Here is a 21,501-nt window from a genome sequence, read left to right on the forward strand (position 1 = left end):
TGATGAATCACAGACCTGTACCTCTGAAACAAATAATACATTATATGTTAAAAAAAAAAAAAAAGATAGTAGGAAGGGAAAAATGAAGGGGGGCAAATCGGAGGGGGAGATGAACCATTAGCGACTATGGACTCTGAGAAACAAACTGAGGGTTTTAGAGGGGAGGGGGTTGGGGGGATGGGTTAGCCTGGTGATGTGTATTAAGGAGGGCACATATTGAATGGAGCACTGGGTGTTATATGCAAACAATGAATCATGGAAAACTACATCAAAAAAAAAAAGAATCAATTATTTTTTTGACTATTACTTCTTGATATTTATTATTGGCTTTTGATGTTAATTAGCCAAACTCTGACTCTTGATGAAATTTCATTGTTTTATTTTTAATTATTAAAAAACATTTCTGAAGATGAATGCACATAATCTGTTGTGATGAGCACTGAGTGCTACATGTAAGTGATGAATCACTAAATTCCACTCCTGAAACTAATATAACACTATATGTTAACTAACTGGAATTTAAATAAAAACTTGAAATAAACAAATGCACATAATCATTTAAATGGGATTGTAGGCATTTGCAGATTTTAAAACACTTTGAAAATTTGATTTTCTGATCATACATGAGAGTAACATTTATTGCATTAACTAAATTAGTATTTCCAATTTTATTAAATGTTCATTATATTATCTTTCAACAATTTATTTTAACATTTTAAGAATGCAGAAAAATATATGCACACATATCAATTTCTGAAACTTAAAGACATATACTGTTTCATTTTTTTACTTTACATAGATTTTTTACTGATTGTTGTTTTCCCACCATAATGGACAAATTTTTCAATAAATAGTGCTGAACAGTGATTACATTCAGAATACAAACACAATGGTCCAAATTCTCTTCTTTGACCTATCCTTTTTATCAAAGTTATTAAATGAATCGATGGTAGAAGCAAACCATACAGGACTTCAACACAAAACATCCATTTCATACAGAAAGATTTGTACTCTAAACTTCTGCAAACCCAAAAAAAGAAACAAAGTTCTTTTATGAGATTAGTCACAACAATTTCAGATTAAGAAACTAGTTACAGGGGCGCCTGGGTGGCTCAGTCGTTAAGTGTCTGCCTTTGGCTCAGGTCATGATCCCAGGGTCCTGGGATCGAGCCCCGCATCGGGCTCCCTGCTCCGCGGGAAGTCTGCTTCTCCCTCTCCCACTCCCCCTGCTTGTATTCCCTCTCTCGCTGTGTCTCTCTCTGTCAAATAAATAAATAAAATCTTTAAAAAAAAAAAAAAACTAGTTACAAAGAAAAAAAAAGAAGCTAGTTACAAGACTACCCAATTAGGAGCTAGAGCCAGAAAGCCTCATACAATTGCAAAATTGTATGTTAAAATTGTATGTTAGCTTGCAAGGACAATGTCAAAACTTCATAATTTCCGAATAGGCAAAGGAAATAAAAAAGGTACCACATATAAGTAACAGAACAGATGCATTTGACAGCATGCCAAATAAACACAATAACAATCACTAACCCAGAAGAAAACTTTATCAAAAGTGTTTATTGCTGAGTGATGATTCTACATGTTAAGAACTGTGCTCAAGTTAACAGCAATGGTTGAAACTTCTGAATAGAAGATTATCTTGCAAAGCCATTGATTGTTTTTGCAAAGTACCAAAACAAACCCCTAGGGATGAAATACTCAAAATGCTCGAAGAAAAATTTAAAACAAAAAAGATTATATTATGGAGACATTCTAATGTTGCATACCGATAGTGCTGTCATAATGACAGCAAGATGTAAATTTGTGCTAAAAATTCATTTGGAAAATTCTGAAGATCTAGTAACACATTATTTCACAAAGGATCTCTCATAAAGTAAAAGTTTGAATGTAGACATAAATTCCAAATTAAATGTTATCAAAAAAATGTATGAATCTAAACAAAGTATTCAAAACCTTTGGTTCATCCATTTTTAGCTTTTAGGTAAAGAAAGGATATGAGACTATCACTCTCTGCTGTTTCAAACAAAATGTACTGGCTGTCAAAAGGAAGAACTGTGCCTAAGATTGTAAGTTGAAAGTAGAATTCAAAAGTTTAGGAGGAATAAATCTCAACTTACAGGTGTGGTTAATGCTAGTTATTGACATTAAAATATGGCTTAAGCAGCATTCTGCAATCTGATGAACTTATTTCAAGCAATCCTTAATATTTCTGACAATTAACATACACTAACAAACTGTGTGGATTCAGAGTGTTGGAAAGGAGAGGCTGAGAATGAATCACTAAGGAGTCAATGCTATAATCTACATCCACAAAGAGAATTATTAAAAGTTAATTAAGGGTTAAAGGAAGAAAAAAGTAGGTAGACCAACTTCTGTGTATACCTGCAAAAAAGGTTCATCATTACTTTATTCAAAATCTATTCAGTTTATCCAGGAAAATTTAAGCATCACACATATCAATGAAAGAAAAAAAAGAGAGCACTTCAACTTAATGAATGATTGCTCCTTTAAAGCACAACTTAAAGAGACAGAATTACTTAAATTCTAATTACATGGGATAAAGAAGGTCCTATCAATCAGGAAGAAAGGGCAATAAATCAACTCCTATCAATCAGGAGCAAAGGGCAATAAATACTCACCTGCCTTTCACCAATATGCCTACTTATGCAGGCAACATTCTCATCAATGACAATGACCAAGAATTTGAAAAATCAGCTCTCTCTCAAATAAATAAATAAAATCTTTAAAATATATATCTATATATTAAATATTTAGAAGTGTTATACATTCAATATGTAATATGTTCCCTAATACTATGTGTTTTATTTTAACATAATTCTATTAAAAAGAAAATTTTTTTAAAAGATTTTGTTTAGGGGCGCCTGGGTGGCTCAGTCGTTAAGCGTCTGCCTTCGGCTCAGGTCATGATCCCAAGGTCCTGGGATTGAGCCCTGCGTCGGGCTCCCTGCTCCGCGGGAAGCCTGCTTCTCCCTCTCCCACTCTCCCTGCTTGTGTTCCTGCTCTCGCCATCTCTCTCTCTGTCAAATAAATAAATAAAATCTTTGAAAAAAATAAAAAATAAAAGATTTTGTTTATTTGACACAGAGAGACACAGCGAGAGAGGGAACACAAGCAGGGGGAGCGGGAGAGGGAGAAGCAGGCTTCCCGCCGAGGAGGGAGCCCGATGCAGGGCTCGGTCCCAGAACCCTGGGATCATGACCTGAGCCGAAGGCAGGTGCCTAATGACTGAGCCACCCCGGTGCCCCTAAAAAGTTTTTATTTATTAAATATTTATTAATTACTTTAACATAATTCCATTTTTAAAATCTAAACGTTTTTCACCAACACCCGATAGGACATGACACTTTCATAAAACCATCTACTGAGTGAATGAGTAGACAGCTACAATACGGAAACTCAAACTTACAAAAAAACAAAGCAAAAAGGATTACACATTTTATAGAATTTATGCATCAATTCAACCTTAAAGCTTAATTCAGCGAAGATAATAATCAAATAAATATTCCAAGTTCCTTACACAAACAGCAAGTTAGAATCCAAGAGAGTCATCAGTGAAGTTATAGAAATCTCTGTGTTCCAGAAAAACAAGTCAGTATTCAAGCCAACTCCAATACGTAGTAGAATGTAGCACACATGACCTGCTCTGGAAGAGTCATGAGTTGGCATCTTTTTTTTTTTTTTAAGATTTTATTTATTTATTTGAGAGAGAGAATGAGAGAGAGCGCACACAAGAGGGGGGAGCGGGAAAGGGAGAAGCAGGCTTCCTGCTGAGCGGGGAGCCCGATGTGGGACTTGATCCCGGGAATCCAGGATCATGACCTGAGCCGAAGGCAGTCGCTTAACCAACTGAGCCACCCAGGCGCCCATGAGTTGGCATCTTATAAAGACATGAGTTAAAGAGCAAACCTAGGAAATTCTCATACTGTAAGGAATACGGAACAGTAATATCCATTTTTACAGAAGAAATAAACCACAAAAGAATCCAAATAATTTTTTTAAATGACCAGAGACAATCTAATCCCAATCTATGTTTAATCTTCCTTGGCTAAAAACCCAAATGGCTCTATTATTTCAAACATTTATTTAAACCCATAAAGTTATTCATAAATGACATCTGTCAAATATCCAGCTTTTTATCCTGACACAAATTGATACCCCAAAACCTAAGTGTTACAAAGTCTGCTATAGACTGTGAGCAGATTCCAGTGTTTATACATTTTAGAAAGCAGTTTGTCCTATAAAGTAGTTATATCCTATAAAGCCTCCTTCACCCTATAATGCTATGTAATTAAAATTCATTATAGAGAATGCTACTAAAATAAAGCATTTTATGCAGCTAGGCTTTTCCCACATTTTAACAAAAGGCTCTGAGATCATAATTAAATCTTATAATAAATAATGCTTTGTAACCTTAGAATGTTTAGAACTAAGTCATCTAGTAAAGCCCATTCACTTTACAGAGGAGGAGCATAAAGCTCAGAAAAATTAAATGACCTCCCCAAGATAAGAATTATGCAAGTACTAGGAATATATTATAGTAAACGAGATGTGTCATCCCTGTGTATATTCTAGTCAAAGTGAAATATGCAGTATTATGATGGAGGAAGAATCTTTGCCTCATATATAAGAACTCTGAATCAAGTACACACAAGTCACTCCTCCTAGGAAAAATTGAAAGTACTTGTTAACAAGAAACAAAAAGGCCAGGTAAAGCAGACAGCATAGCAACTATAAAAGGAAAAGTTATTAAAATAAACCAAGGTCTTAGAATTTCATACTTGTATCTATTAGTAAGAAAGTTTCTGAGATGCTATAAAAAATATGCAAATAAAATTAGAAAGGCACTGGACATCTGAGTGTAGTTTCAAAGAGTTTTCTATTTATACATATGTAGTACATATACAAACACACACAAGCTCACCAACCTACAGCCTTAAGACCTCTGAGCAAACAGGCCGACAAAGAGTAATCTCCTGTTGGTTTGCAAATTATTTTTTTTAAGATTTTATTTATTGGGGCGCCTGGGTGGCTCGGTCAGTTAAGCATCTGCCTTCAGCTGGGGTCACGATCCCAGGGTCCTGGGATCGAGCTCCACACTGGGCTCCCTGCTCGGCAGGAGGCCTGCTTCTCCCTCTCCCGCTCCCCCTGCTTGTGTTCCCTCTCTCGCTGTCTGTCAAATAAACAAAATCTTTAAAAAAAAAAAAAAAAAGATTTTATTTATTTATTTGAGAGAGAGAGAGAGAGCACAAGCAGGGGGAGGGGCAGAGGGAGAGGGAGAAGCAGAGTCCCCACTCAGCAGGGAACCCAACGCAGAGCTTGATCCCAGGACTCTGAGATCAGGACCTGAGCTGAAGGCAGACACTTAACCAGCTACCCAGGCGCCCCATTTTGCAAATTATTTTTAAAGCAACATAAATTTTACAGTCAAAACAGAGATCCTGAAGTTTTTCAAGTGCCAGAAACAATAAAAGAAAATTTTTAAACATTGCTTTAAATTATCTACCTAGTGTGTGCTGTCACGGATTTAAAAGATTTTTATTCATTTAATGACTATAAAAAAAAAACACTTAAGAGTTTTAATAACTTCATAACGCCGGTCTCCTTAACTCTGCCATGAGTAACTACTTTCTACCAAGAATCTTCTAGGTGGTAGTAGCAGAGATTAATACAACAAAGTGCCTGCAATCATGGAACTTAGAACAGACAATAAATTAAGTACATATATACATTTAAGAACCAGACCCACATATCTGTACATCATCTGTGTGTGTGTGCATGGCGCACTCACATGTGTGTGTGGGTGTGTGTATGTGTATAAAAAGCAGAGTAAAATGACATAAAGTGACCATAGGGTGGTCAAGGAAGGTTTCTCTGAGAGGTTGTAACCTAAATAAAGTGAAGGAGATCCATAGGAAGAGAAGGAATATTTTAAGGAAAACAGCCATACATAGATATGAAGGAAGAATATTCTGCACAGAATAGATAGCAAGTGCAAAAGCCCTAAGATGAGAACTACTTTTGGTATGTTAAAGAAAAACAGAGTCCAAGTAGCTACAGCCAAGTAGAGAGTAGAGATGAGATCAGGGAGTTATCAGAGGGCTTGGTAGACCATGGTTATAACGGATTTTACTCTGAGTGTGATGGGAAGCTAGAACAGTAGAATGCTGTTAACTAATTTATATTTTTACAGTTCTTCCTGACCGGGTGCCTGGGTGGCTCAGTCAGTTAAGCATCCGACCCTTTTTTTGGGGGGAGTGGATCTCTGGCCTTTTATTATTTTTATTATGTTATGTTAGTCACCATACAGTATACATCATTAGTTTTTGATGTACTGTCCCATGATTATTTGCGTATAACACCCAATGCTCATTACAACACATGTCCTCCTTAATACCCATCACCAGGCCATCCCATCCCCCTACTCTCCTCCCGTCTGAAACCCTCAGATTGTTTCCTGGAGTCCAGAGTCTCTCATGGTTCATCTCCCCCTCTGATTTCCCCCCCTTCAGTTTTCCCTTACTTCCCCTAATGGCCTCCATGCTATTCCTTCTGTTCCACATATGAGTGAAACCATATGATAATTCTTCCTCTGCTTGACTTATTTCACTTAGCATAATCCCCTCCAGATCCATCCATGTCAATGCAAATGGTGGGTATTCATCCTTTGTGATGGCTGAGTAATATTCCATTGTATATATGAACCTCGTCTTTGGGAAAAGTTTTCAATTAGCAATAATCGCGCCTCGGAAAAACCTCATTGGCTACAATACTGCCACTGCGCAAAGCTAAGAATCCGACTCTTGATTTTGGCTGAGGTCATGATCTCAGGGTCATGAGATCAAGCCCCACATCGGGCTCCATGCTGAATGTGGAGCCTGCTTACTTTCCCTCTCCCTCTGTCCCCCATCCCACTCACTGGCACGCTCTCTCTCTCAAAAATTAAATTAAATTAAATTAAAATTAAGTTCTTCCTGGCTTCTGTATACAGAACTCATTGTAGAAGGGCAAGAAAAGAAGCAGAAACACAAGTTGGGAGGCCATGATATAATCCTAAACAAGAGGTGGTAGTAGTTTAGATGTGGAGGTGACAGAGAAACTACTATTAGATGGATTTGGGGTATATTTTGCTAATATATTGGATATGGAGAATATGGAAAAAAGAAAAGTCATATAAGAAGTTTTAAGGATAAAAATCATTAAATTGCACAATAATTGGCCTGCCAAAAATATTTTTTTCCTCAGTGCAATTGGTTTTTATTATTAAAGCCAAGATTGGAAAATGGCTATCCCCCCCACCTTGCCGTGACCCTCCCACCTACCTCCAGATTCATCCTGTTATATCCTGTGAAGGTGAAAACTAGATTTCTCTGGAAAAGACTCAGAAATGCTCATGCCCACCAAAAATATTTTCAAATTATAGCCTTTATGGTTGCTGTGCTGGTTAATTGTTGGTTTTCACCACTACATCACCCTTCCATGGGCTCCTCCTCTATATTGCCAGGTACTAGAAATCTGCAAAACATATTTCCTAGGCCTCCTTGCATACAAAGAGGTTAGATTCTGCCAGTGGAAGCCAATGTTAGATTAAGAGGCAAGACATAGAGGAAGCCACTGTTTTTTCCTGCTTCTGTTCCGACACAGATATCAGTAAGCAACTGTGAGCCACACCAACTTTGAGCAGCACCGGCGACCAATCTGGGCAGTTTCAAGGGGACTACAGGCTCCTTGACTCTTAAGGCAGCCACAAGAAGGCAAGCTCCTGGCTTCCCGGCCAGGTAACAATGGCCGTATTCTCAAAAGTGCAGTACTTAGGGGCTCTGGGAAACACCACTTTCGCTTTTGTTTCTCCAGCCCCAGGGGCAATAGCTACTTCCCACATTTACTAATCTCTAGGTGGCATCACCTTAACTTTTTTTTATTCCTCCAGACCTTCTAACATTTTTGTAACCAATTCACTGTATTAAAGTCTTTCTATCAGAAATATCCTAAGTGGTTTGTTTTCCTGAATGTATGCCAACTGATAAAACTGATATGAAGAAAGGAATATCACTCTCCAGAGTCTACTTTCACATACTGCGTTCCTCATAACACCCTTACATATAGGCATGGCAAATTCTATTATTCCTTTATATGAAACAATAAACTGAAAAATGAAAGTGATTATTAAAATACTTTGAAGTAAGATTTCTTGAGAAGAAAGCTTCCAATACACATTTAAACAATTTATTTACCAAGTGTTTATCTTAACCATAACTTTTCACATATAAAACTTTAACAAAGAGCAAAGTATTCTTATGTAAAGCAATAATATAAGATTTACACTGATTTTTTTTTTTAAAGATTTTATTTATTTATTTGAGAGAGAGAGAGCATGATCAGGGGGATGGGCAGAAGGAGAGGGAGAAGCAGACTCAGCGTGGGGCTGAGCATCCCAGGATGCTGAGATCATGACCTGAGCTGAAGGCAGACGCTTAACCAACTGAGCCATGCAGGCACCCCAAGACTTACACTGATTTAAAGAAAATAACAGAAACAAGACTATTACAAAAGATATCATGGAGAAAACATTTAACCTGTTATGTTAATTTCAAATCAATAGCTTTTATCCCCCCAAAATTAATTCTCACTATATTACATTTTTTTAAGAAGTTTAAATACAAGCAATCACCTGATTTAAAAAGAAATCAAACATACTATATTCTGGCATCTAAATCCGCCAGAAGGCAAAAAGAGAATAAGAGGTCATCAAAAAAACAAATTGGTCAAAATATCAGAGCTAAAACCATAAAGCTCTTAGAAGAAAATGAAGGAATAAATCTTCATGATCTGGGATTTGGCGACGGATTTTTGGATATGACCCCAAAAGCAGAAGCAACAGAAGAAAAAATAAATTGAATATCATCAAAATTAACTTTTGTGCATCAAAGAACATTGTCAAGAAAGTGAAAAGACAACTTACAGAATGGGAGAAAATATTTATATATCACTTATCTGATAAGAGTTTAATATCCAAAATATACAAAGAATTCAATTTTTAAAATTCCAATTTAAAAATGGTCAAAGGAGTTGAATGGGCAACAATGGTAATGATGACAGAAGATATACAATATCATGTGCCAATAAACACATGAAAACATGCTCAACTGCATTAAGCATTAGAGAAATGCAAATCCAAACCACAGTGACACTACTTCACACCTCCTAGGATAGCTATGATAAAAAAATGGAAAATAATAAATGTTGACAAGGATGTGAAAAACTGGAACATTCATATGTTGCTGGTGGGAATGTAAAATGGTACAGGTTCTGTGAAAAACAGTTTAGTGGTTCCTCAAGAAGGAAGTAGTATAGAAGTACCATATGAACCAGTGGTTTCACACCTGGATATACACTCAAAAGAACTGAAATCAGGAACTGAAGCAGATACTTGTACATGCTAATTTTTGTACAGATAAAATTTGAAGTACAATTAAAATAAATATTATCAGATAACTTTATCCTTAATTTATTGACCAAAAAAAAATCAAATATACTAAGAACCAAAAATTAGCAGAATTTAAAGAATATAAGTGCTGATATTCTTGTTATAAACAGCTGCTAATAAATTTTGAAACACCAAATAATTATATGACAGTCATATATTTTAAGCTTTTAAAAATATTAAAAGCATATAACACAAAAATTAACTCAAAATAGATTAAAGACTTGAATGGAAGACCAGAACTCATAAAACTCCTAGAAGAAAACACAGGCAGTAAGCTCCTTGACATGTCTTGGCAATGATTTTTTTGGATTTGACACCAAAACAAAGGTAACAAAAGCAAAAATAAACAAGTGGGACTACATCAAACTAAAAAGTTTCTGCACTACAAAGGAAACCAACAACAAAGTGAAAAAGCAACTTACCGGATGGCAGAAAATATTTGCAAATCATATATCTGATAAGGGGTTAATATTAAAATTTAAAAAACCTCATACAACTCAATAGCAGAGGGTCTGAATAGATTGTTTCCAAAGAAAACATGCAGATGGTTGATACACGAAAAGATGTTCTACATCACTAATCATCAGGGAAATGTAAATCAAAATGCAATGAGACACCACCTCATCCCGGTTAGAATGACTATTATCAAAAGGACAAGGAAAAACAAAACAAAACAAAACAGGGCGCCTGGGTGGCTCAGTCATTAAGTGTCTGCCTTCGGCTCAGGTGGTGATCCCAGGGTCCTGGGATTGAGCCCCATATTGGGCTCCCTGCTCAGCGGGGAGTCTGCTTCTCCCTCTCTCTGCTGCTCCCCCTGCTTGTGCTCTCTCTCTCTATCAAATAAATAAATACAGTCTTTAAAAAAAAAACAAAAAACAAAAAAAAGACAAGAAATAACAAACGTTGATGAGATTACCGAGAAAAGGGAACCCTTGTGCACTATTGGTGGCAATGCAAATTGGTACAGCCACTATGAAAACAGTATGGAAGTTTCTCAAAGAAATAAAACTACCATAAAGAAATAGAACTACCATATGATCCAGCAATTCCACTTCTGGGTATTATGGGAAGAAAGTGAAAACACTAACTTGAAAAGATATCTGCACTCCCATGTTCATAGCAGCATTATTTACAATAGCCAAGACATGGAAACAACCTAAATGTCCATCATTGGATGAATGGATAAAGAAGATATAGATATAGATATATATACAGATACACATACAATGCAATAATACTCGGCCATAAAAATTAATGAACTCCTGCCATTTGCAACAAAATGGATGGACCTTACAGGCATTATGCTAAGTGAAATAAGCCAGAGAGATAAAGATAAATACTGTATGATTGCACTCAGACGTAAAATTTTTAAAACAACAACAACAAAAAAACAAGCTTAAGGATATGGAGAACAGATGGGTCTGGTGGCTGCCTGAGGCAGGGGTGGGGGTGATGGGGGTCAAAAGGTGTAAATTTCTAGTTATAAAGTGACTATGTTGTGGGAACATATCGTATAGCATGATGACTATAGTTAATAATACCGTACTGCAGGGGTGCCTGGGTGGCTTAGTCAGTTAAGCAGCCGACTCTTGATTTCAGCTCAGGTCATGATCTCACGTCTGGCTCTGAGCTCAGTGCTGAGTCTGCCTATGCCTCTCCTTCTGCTCCTCCCCCACCCTCAAATAAATAAATAAATAAATAAAATCTTCTAAAAAATAATAATAATACCGTACTGCATATTTGAAAGTAGGTAGGAGAGTGGGTCTTGAAAGTTCTCATCACAAGAAAAAAAATTTGTAACTATATGTGGTGATACATGTTAAGTGAAATTTACTGTGGTAATCATTTTGCAATATAGGCAAATATAGAATCGTTACATGGAATCACTATACACATGAAACTAATATGTCAATTATACCTCAATAAAAATTGTTTTTAAAAGAAGTATATAACTTACAAGCTACAACATTTTCTTTTTTTTTTTTTTTAAGATTTTATTTATTTATTTAACAGAGAGACAGCGAGAGCAGGAACACAAGCAGGGGGAGTGGGAGAGGGAGAAGCAGGCTTCCCGCCAAGCAGGGAGCCCGATGCGGGACCCGATCCCAGGACCCTGGGATCATGACCTGAGCTGAAGGCAGACGCTTAACGACTGAGCCACCCAGGCGCCCCACAAGCTACAACATTTTCAGTAAACTTCTACAGAATTTATAAAGGAATTTCCTGACATTCTAAAAGTAGTATATATCCCTCATTCTTGAAGGATAAAAGCCCTTAAATCTTTTGGTTTTTTCTTATTCTGATTTTAGGTTTTATTGCATTGGTTATAATCATAAAAATAAATGTTCTTAGCAAAGGAAAACAGAAAAAAACAGCATCTTTTGCCCTCATGAATAACTAGAATAAAAGTCTTCAAATCTTAAATGCACATATAAATAGCTCAAGGAATACAGCAGTCTTTAATCCTGGCAACTGATTAGACAAAGGGGATATATTTGTGTATCTTAAAAGAAGTAACTAAATTTAGAATAATGGCTTTTACTTCTTCATTCTTAAAATAATTCCTTAAAAACTCACAAAGGCACAACTTAAAAAATTAACTTTTAGGGGTATATATTTCATTGATATTAAGTTCACTATATTAGAAATAAAATGTCTCTCTCTCTCTCTCATACACACACACTCACATACACACATTTTAGATCCACCAACTAAAAAGTTGGCAAATCAAAGTTACTGAATTACAACTTAAGTAATTTTATAAAATACCACCATTCAAGGAAAGTACTAAATATTTACATGGTCATACTAATACCTACTTACTGACACTTACTGTGTGAAAATTTATCATTTCTTGAAGACTGTCAGAAAACTTGGTCAAACTTGTCTATGAGAAAGAAACCGAAAGAAAAACCAAGTCATTTAAGAGCCACGAAAATAGGTCACAAAAATGTTACTTCTGCATTTCTGACAGAAACATCTAGTTACACTGTAAACAATAACATTTACTTCCAAGGATGATTTCATGGCATTGCGTCAGGGGCATGCTCTGCAAAGAGGACCAGTGTACACGTGGTAGGATAGTCAAAGAATTAGTACTGTCATATCAATAGGAGTAGGCTAACAAATAATAATGGCACATATAAACCTAAAGGTAAAATAGAGTGTATCAAGACTGTGCCCATTTAGACATCCATGAACCAAATCATCATCAAAGCACACCCATTACCTAACCAGGTATTATTCCTCATGGAAGAAATATCGTAATACCACATAGTACAGCAAGGGGTCTAAGTTAACCCAGCACAGCTAGCTGACAAGAATTTTCCTATGCAACCCCACACACAGAGTTAGATACTATTCTTAAGATTTAAATGCTCTCTGCTTGCCCTATAAGCTCCTACTAGCAAGCATAGTCCTCCTCTCCCTACTCAGGTCCTCGTGTAGATGATTCAGCTCACCTAGCAGAAGTAAACTTCTATTCACAATGCAAATCAACCATCAACTTCTAACTAAGAAAACAAGATTATACAACACCAGTAGGTGATAGCTTTTCTACTCCTAATTTTAAGGACCACTATAACTACTAATATGGTAAATGGATGCATAGTTCTTTAATATTTTGTTGAATTTATCATATTAACTAATTTTAATAATACTAACCTCAACTACAGCATCATTACTAGAATACTGTGCCAGGTCTCGAATTCCATTCATGAACTGTTTATTTGCAACACAAAAGGCCTTTCCGGTATCAATCATCACAATACAAAGTTTCACAAGCTGAAAAAGAAAAACATTACATCAGGTGGAAAATAATTTTACCAATAGCTAACATGAGTTAGCCTAGTTAAAATAAATTATGGGTCATCAATAAAGCCAAAATGGACTAACTGAAATTATTCTTTTTAACTCTGACTTACAAAGTAAATTCATAGGAGAGTTGACCCTTTAGGACCCACAGGCTGTATGGTAACAACAACAAATAATTTTATCAAGTCAAATTCAATCCCATAACTCCATAAAAATTTATTAAGCACCTCTTAGAAGGAAGAACAGGAAGTTCAGGTAGAACAACCAGTATGCTAAAAAAATACTAAAAAAAAAAACCCAAAACCTGTGGTATGTTGGAGGAAAGAGGCGTAAACTGGTATGTTGGGTTAGTCATGCGAGGCATTTCAGTGTCAATCTATGAACACAAACATCTGAATTGATTAATCAACCATATTTCGCCAATGCCTACGATTTTAGGCATTGTGCTAGTCTTAAAATCTAGACTTTGTTTCATCTTTCTTTCTCTATAATTCTTTTCCTTCCCCCCTTTCTTTTTTCTGTTCCTTATTTTTCTCCTTTCATTCAAACACAGAACATTTTCTTTAAAAAATTAAATCTTGGGTGAATACAGGTATTTTAAAAAAGTGGATAAAGGAAGGATGCTGAGAGGGTAATGGTGGGGGCACCAAGAAGAGGGTAAAGAGCAAAAAAAAAAAAAGAACTTTAGAAAACATCTAAAGGATCTCAGGAGTATAATTTAAAACTGTTACCCTAGGGCCTAGAAGAACAGAAATGAAAAACATAATGTCAGCTCTCAGAAGCTAATTCTAACCAGTAGACAAGCAGATAAATTCTGTACAGCACAAACACAACTGCTATGCATGACAAAACCACACATGATCAAACAAAAGAAGAACATCTAACCAGGACTATGGGCCTCAGGGAAGGATTCCTGGTAAAGAACACTTAAGGAAAGCCCTGAAGACCAACAAAAATTAGCCAATCAAACAAGAGTAATGGGAAGATACTACTCTAGGAAGAGCATGTACTAAGTAAGGCCCAGAACCTACCTGGGCAGGGCAAACCAGAGGCACTAAGTAGCTTAGTGCAGTCTGAAAATGTGGGGCATTAAAGGTGTGATGTTGAAAATGTATGCAAGGGCCAGATCAGGACAAGCCTTTGTGTGCAATGCTAAGATGTTCACATTTTGAATGAAAGGAAACAGGAAACAAGTGAAGACACTAATTGGTGAGTTCACCAGAGTTCCATCTTAGAATGATGACCTAAAAGGAGCAAAAGTAAAGACAGGGAAATAGAAAGAATAAAGATAAGGGGATTAGACCAAATACCATGACAGGCTGAATTAAGGCAGTAAGCAGGGAGAGAAATGGAGAGACAAATTCAAGAATTACAGTCGAGTACCCTTATGTAGTTCAGTTATGTAGACTGTGTCCCACCGAGGGAAAAAAATAGGAGCTGAAATCCAGCCTGAGCTCTGCTTGCCATGGACTGTATCTGCTAATTCACACAAAGACACATTAAACTGGCCAGCAAAAGACTTGTTTTCACTGTGTTAGGCCTGTGAGGTGGCCCTGAACTAGATGGGCCTGTGATATAAGCCAAGTGGAAAGCTGATCAAACACGTGAAAACAGATGTTTCAAACTCAAAAAAGAGGCCTGTGCTGTAGATACAGAGAGAGGAGTCATCAGCATATATATAGTTATCAGTGCTGCAGTGCTACAACCTAGACAGAAAGCAAGGGACAGAGCATGCAGAGTGAAAAACTCACAGAGGAAACGAAAGAGGAAGAGGAAAAGTAGGAGGAAAAGCAAGAGAATAATTTCACCAAAGTAAAAAAAGAACAAAGTATCAAAAGATGGATGATGAACAGCTTGAAAATCCATAAAGTCAAATTTTAAAAAGACTTTAAAAATGTCTATTGAGTTTGGTGACAAAGTCACCAGCATTCTTGGCAAGAATAATTGTAAGAGAAACTGACTGGGGGGCTGTTAGCCAGATTACAGTGAGTTATGAACTGTAGATGAAGGAAGACATGATGATAGATCAATATTTCCCAATATATATTCTACAGAATATCCTACAGGAACATCCTATACCAAAATAAGGATCCTGTGACAAAATAAATCTGGCCAACTCTGGGTTTAAAGAGATAAATGGATTTCTTTATTGCTGAACTTTAAAGAGCTTTTGATATACTCATGGGCGTTGTGAATCCGAGAAGAGTATAATATGCAGCATTTCTCAAAAATATTTAGCATGGAATTCTCTTCAGAGGAAGCATGCTCATAGAAACAACATTCCAAAAAACTCACTACAAGAAATGCTGGCAGAGATCAGTCTTTTAAACAGTTTGAAAATTACAAATAAATAGAAAATTACAAAAAATAATGTCTTAAAAACCAGAAAAACTAATTCTAAAATTCATATGGAGTAACCAACACGCAAGAAGAGGGAAAATAACTGAAAATGAGCAATGTGATGGGAACATTAGCCTTATATATTATTAAAATGTATTATACAAGTATAGTAATTACAATTCTGGTAATGGACATGAACAGACAAACGTTTTCACTGGAACAGAATACAGAGTCAAGAAACCGATACAGGGGCACCTGGGTGGCTCAGTTGGTTAAGCGGCTGCCTTTGGCTCAGGTCATGATCCCAGGGTCCTGGGATCGAGCCCCACGTCGGGTTCCCTGCTCAGCGGGGAGCCTGCTTCTCCTTCTCCCTCTGCCTGCCACTTGGCCTACTTGTGCTCTCTATCTCTCTGTCAAATAAATAAAAACCTTAAAAAATAAAAATTTAAAAAAAAAGAAAGCAATACAAATATGCAGTACTTGATTAAAGTAACCTTCCAGCCAGTACGGGGAAAAGTGATCCAATAAATGACATAGGGACATTAGCATCTAATGGGAAAAAAAGAAAAAAAGAAACTAAGTTGAATTCCAAACACTCCAATTAATTTCAGATGGAATAAAGATTTAAACATGAAATATTAAATCAGAAAACTAAAACAGGAGGTAATATTTTTTATAATCTCAAAGTAAGAAAAATCTTTTTGAGAAAGTTGCAAAACTCAAAAGTCATAGAAGAAACAAATCAACTCAACTACAAAAAAAATAAAAATTTCAAGGCGTGTGGGTGGCTCAGTTGGTTAGGTGTCCAACTCTTGATATCAGCTCAGGTCTTGATCTCAGGGTCAGGAGTTCAAGCCCCGCATTTGGCTTTACCCTGGGCATGGAGTCTATTTAAAAATAAATAAATAAAACATTTTTATTAGGAAAAAAAAACAATAAACTTAGTCAAAAGACAACAATATGGGAAAACAATATTAGCAACAAATCATAAGGGACTAATTTCCCTGCTATAAGAAGAGGATACAAATCATTTCTGAAAATCAAACCAGCCACTAGAAAAATAACGGCCAACAGATTATGTACAGATAATACCCAATAAAGAAAATTCAAATACATACTATGCCCATGAAAAAAAAATTCAATCTCACTCATAGTAAAAGAGTATTTTACTCTTTTACAAAGAGTAAATTACTGTTTGTTTGTTTTTTTTACATAATAGCAAAGATTATAAAGTTTATTAACTTGCTATTTTAGAGAGGGTAGATATGGGGAAACAGGTACTCTTATACATTTATGGGAGGGGGGATGTAAACTGGTACAATTTCTATGTAAGGCAACTTAGCAAGAGCTATCAAAATTTTAAACACATACCCTCTACCCTAGCAATTCCACTTTTAGAGAAGTATTATAAAGTTATATTTTCACATAAACCACATGACACACATGTGAAGTCATACACTGCAGCCACAGTAAAATACAGGTAGCAATCTAAGCGTCCATCAGTAGGCAACTGGATAAATTATGATATATCCATACAATGAAATACAATTCAGCCATTAAAAAGAATGAGGCAGCTCAATGATTAATAACAGAAACCAAAATCCAAGATGTATTTTTTCAAAAGGCAAAATGTAGAACAGTGTTAATATTTTTGTTGTAGTGGGAGAGAAGAAGACAAATATTTATAATCTTTTATATGCCTAGAAAATTTCTGGAAGGACACAAGTGTTCTCCTTTAGGAAAGAGATGAGAGGATGACCAATTTTTCATTGGGTACACACTTTTGTATCTTTGAAATCTGTATCACATAGGAGGTATTATTCAACAAATAAAATAATTTTAAAATAATTAAATTAAAAGGTTCCATGATAACTGAAGGAGAGAGGTTGGTAATATAACATCATCATGGTTAAAAACATAGGGTTGTGGGCTCAGTCAGTTTAGGTTCAAATCCTGCTGCTCTACTTAACCATCTAAATGATCCTGAGTGACCTTAACCTCAGTAACCTTAAGTTTCTTCTGTCTGAAATGATCACAATGGTACCAAACCATACAAGATTACTATAAAAGAGTTAAGATAATGCACATAAAGATCTTAGCACAAACCATTACTGGCACATGGTAATTACTAAAGATTTATATTTCCTTGTCAGAGGTTTCTTGTTTGCTTTTGGTTTTCTTATTTTGTTTTTGTTCCAGGGAAACTTGAACACTTTCTACTTAAAATGAAGAGGTGGTAGAGAAAGAAAAGGAGAAAGATGGCTAAAGCAAAGTCCTGAGAAGTTAAGAGTTTGGAATTACATAGGAAAAGGGATACTTTTATCACTCAAATGGGAGGAAAAGTGGAAAAAGAGAAGGACATATTCTAAATTTCTAGATTAGGAGCAAGAAATAAAAGTGTTCCTACCAAAAGGAAGATAGAGTCAAAGTCATCTATTAAGAAAGAAGAACAAAATGATAAATCATGAGAAAACAGAAGTATAACAGCTGTTAAAGATAATAAGATAACCTGAATAAGTCTTGGAAAATTTGTTTTACATCAAGAATTCCAGGAATGTGTAACTCCACCAGTTGATTTCACCAAACAATTGTTTAACTTCTCCTACAGGGCTTTACAGCCGAGATATGACACAGAGAATACAGATGATTAGACTAATACAGTGAGAATTCTATGGAGTAGGTGTTATGAAAGGGAAATGAAGGCATCCAGAAGAAAAATATGATGGAATAAAATTAAGAGTAGACTAAAAGGGTTCATAGCAGTATCATTCATACTAGCCAAAAAGTGGAAATAACGCAAATGTCCATCAAGTGATGAAGGGATAAATAAAATGTGGTATATCTATACAAAGGCATATTACTCAGCCATAAAAAGGAAATACTGGAACATGTTACAACATGTACTGATGAACTTAAAAACATCATGCTAAGTGAAAGAAGCTAGTCACAAAAGGAAAAATTATGATTCCATTTATATGAAATGTTCAAAATAGGCAAATCCATACAGACAGAAAGTAGATTAGTGGTTGCCAGAGGATGTAGGGAGAGGAGAATTGGGAGTGACTGCCAACAGGTACAGGATTTCTCTTTAAGGTAATGGAAATGCACTGGAATTAGATAGCGGTGAGGGTTGCACAATAATGTGAATACACTGGAAACACTGAACTGTACATTTTAAAATGATGAATTTTATGTCAGGTGAATTTTATCTCCAAAAATTACCCCCCCCCCCAAAAAATGTACTGAAAGGGGAGTTTAAAGTGTCTAAAATATCAGAAGTTTATAGACTGAAAGACTAGAGGGCTAGCTAAGCTTGAAGAACAGAAGTAGGAGTGAAATGAGAACTGGAAAGACTAGAGTCTCAGGTAAGAAAGTAAGAGATCAGCATTCCAGATTTCCGAGATGAGAACTTTGAATGGTAAGGCATAGCTATGACCATGAAAACAGGTATCAGAATTAGAATAGAGGTCACTATCACAGGAGTTGGAGAGATATTGGAACTGTCATATAGCTGAGCCACACATATACTGCAGCTATGCAGGAGGAAGGACTGACCTGGTGATAGAAACTATGCCAGCTAGCAAAATCCTTAGTAGCTGACACTGATGACAGGTATAACTAAATAATATAAGCCTACAAAGAGGGAAGATTCTTACCCAAGAGTATATGTCAAGTAAGTCAAAATTATCAAGCTAGTAGCCCCAAATCATTCAAAAGTTCTTTGGTACTAAGTGATACGTATGTCATAGGCGCTTTTCCAGGTGATGAGGATATAAACAACTTATCCGCTGACCGTCCTTAAGTAAATAACAACCTCTCTAAGTCTCATTTTTCTCATGGGCAAATTGGGTATAATACCAACTTTGCAACATTGTTGTGACAGTTGGAGATAATATAAGTAAAACTTAGCAATTGATACATGGTGTGCATCAAATGAGGGTTTTCTTTTTTCTTCAAAGACTATCTTCAAGGAGCTAATGATTTGCTGAAGAGACACCATCATTACCATTGATTTAGAACTCAACATGTGCTAAGAACCATGCTAAGCACGAACATATACTAAAACACCTTATTCTCATAATAACCCTACGAGATAGAAACTCTAATTTTGCTTTTTGGAGATGAAGAAACTGAGGCATAGGAAGGTTGAGGAACTTGCCCAATGCCAAATAGCTTAGTAAGTGGTAGAGCCAGATTCAAATGCAGGTGGCCTTACTCCAGGTTTTGTGTTCTTAACTATTAGACCATGCTACAACCCAAAGACTACAATAATATTATAATAATTTAAATGGAAGTGTGTGCAACAAAGAATGCAATACAAGAAAAAGAACCTAAGTTTGGTAGTACTTGAGCTGTGATTTAAAGAGGATCTGCTCACCAGAGAGGGAACAAACATTCCAGTGAGAAGACGCACCAGATACAGAAATTACATCTAGACGGCCACCATGATGCTCTACGGTGCTGTCAATGCCAGAATGCCTGGCAGAACGGACAAATCATTGAACCCAGCAGAACAATGTCACTCATAAAGCATTATTCTCCACAATGAGTGTAACTATTGGTAACATATTATAAGCAAAATAAATAAAAGCTAAGTCATCAAGCTAGTTTAACCTGTTGGTGGCATGATTTTACAATGATATTACAGCTGGAATTTGCCTTGCACAAAGTTATGAAATCACTAAACTAATCTTGGGCAACCCCTCCCCTCCACTAGTCCTTCAGTGCCTCCACCTTTAATAACAACCATTTCTTCCTCCTCTCTGGTTCTCCTCTCTGTGCTAACTCCTCAAAATTCTAAAGTGAAATGATAGATACTAACTTAAGAATTTGGGAGAGGTACATTTTATAAGAAATCAAGATCTTAAACTAGAGAAATATAAAAATAACTATAGACCTTCTATTCGGGTGGAAGATAATATTTTTTTAAATGCTAAAATTTCCATGATGCCCTTATTAGCCTTTGGGTAATAAATACTCTAGAAAGGGCTTAGAGATCTTAGTACTGATTGCCAATATTTTAATAATTTGTTTTAAACTTGAATCTCTTGGTTTTAAGATTCTACCAGTCTCCCAACTTCAACCAAATTTGACACAAAGGGGGGTGGGAGTGGGGGGAGGAGCTGCTCACAAAAGCAAAATCAGTAACAAAAATGCTGTTAGTGGATTCTATCGGTTTAGATACTTCAAATTTTGAGGACCCCCCCAATGAACACACAAAATGTTTCACATGATTTACATGCAGTTCTACCCAAAAAGAATAGATATCCTGATTAGACTACTCTATGATTCTTTAAAAAGCCTTGTCTTTCAGGGGTGTCTTTCAGGTGGCTCAGTCAGTTAAGCATTTGCCTCCGGCTCAGGTCATGATCCCAAGGTCCTGGGATCAAGCCCTGTGTCAGCTCCTTACTCAGCGGGGAGCCGAGCCTGCTTCTCCATCTCTCCCCTGCTCATGCTCTATGTCTCGCTCTCTCAAATAAAATCTAAAAAAAAAAAAAAAAAAAAAAGCCTTGTCCTTCTACACACTCTCTCATAAATCTACCAGAAAATCAAGACTATATTTCTGTTGCCTACCTTATGGTTAAAAACTTTATTTCAGAGTGTTTAAAATAAATGTAATACCTCTGGGTAAAATAATAATAACAACAATAATAATCCTATATGTGATTTTAAAGAGAAATATTTGAAAATATTTTTGAAAATATCCTTACCAAAAATTATAACACTAATTTTAAAAAAACACTTGCCAAGAAGCTTCTCAGTGTTCCTCAAAAAATTTCCAAGTGGCAAAGTACCCCCCCAATATGGATCCAGAAGTACAGTGGTGCACAAAAAGA

General features: G+C 36.1%; 1 protein-coding gene and 1 pseudogene across 4 annotated transcripts in view; both read right to left on the minus strand.

Annotated features, from left to right (window-relative positions):
• The window catches only part of ACAP2 (ArfGAP with coiled-coil, ankyrin repeat and PH domains 2), a 126,560-nt gene that overhangs the window by 72,147 nt on the left and 32,912 nt on the right, over positions 1 to 21,501 (minus strand). For 3 of the 4 annotated variants that reach the window (XM_081831832.1, XM_081831835.1, XM_081831829.1), the window contains exons 3-4: positions 13,175 to 13,294; positions 12,345 to 12,398 (exon numbers count right to left, since the gene is read on the minus strand). The exons of the other annotated variant lie outside the window; for it this stretch is intronic. In XM_081831832.1, coding sequence (XP_081687958.1) covers positions 12,345 to 12,398; positions 13,175 to 13,294 — 174 coding nt within the window. The remainder of the gene's footprint in view (positions 1 to 12,344; positions 12,399 to 13,174; positions 13,295 to 21,501) is intronic. 4 annotated transcript variants of the gene reach the window in all.
• Positions 6,689 to 6,814, minus strand: LOC115941719 (U4 spliceosomal RNA; annotated as a pseudogene).

This window comes from Leptonychotes weddellii, chromosome 1 (assembly GCF_054177405.1).
Source record: "Leptonychotes weddellii isolate Sample4059 chromosome 1, ASM5417740v2, whole genome shotgun sequence".
Classification (NCBI taxonomy): Eukaryota; Metazoa; Chordata; class Mammalia; order Carnivora; family Phocidae; genus Leptonychotes; species Leptonychotes weddellii.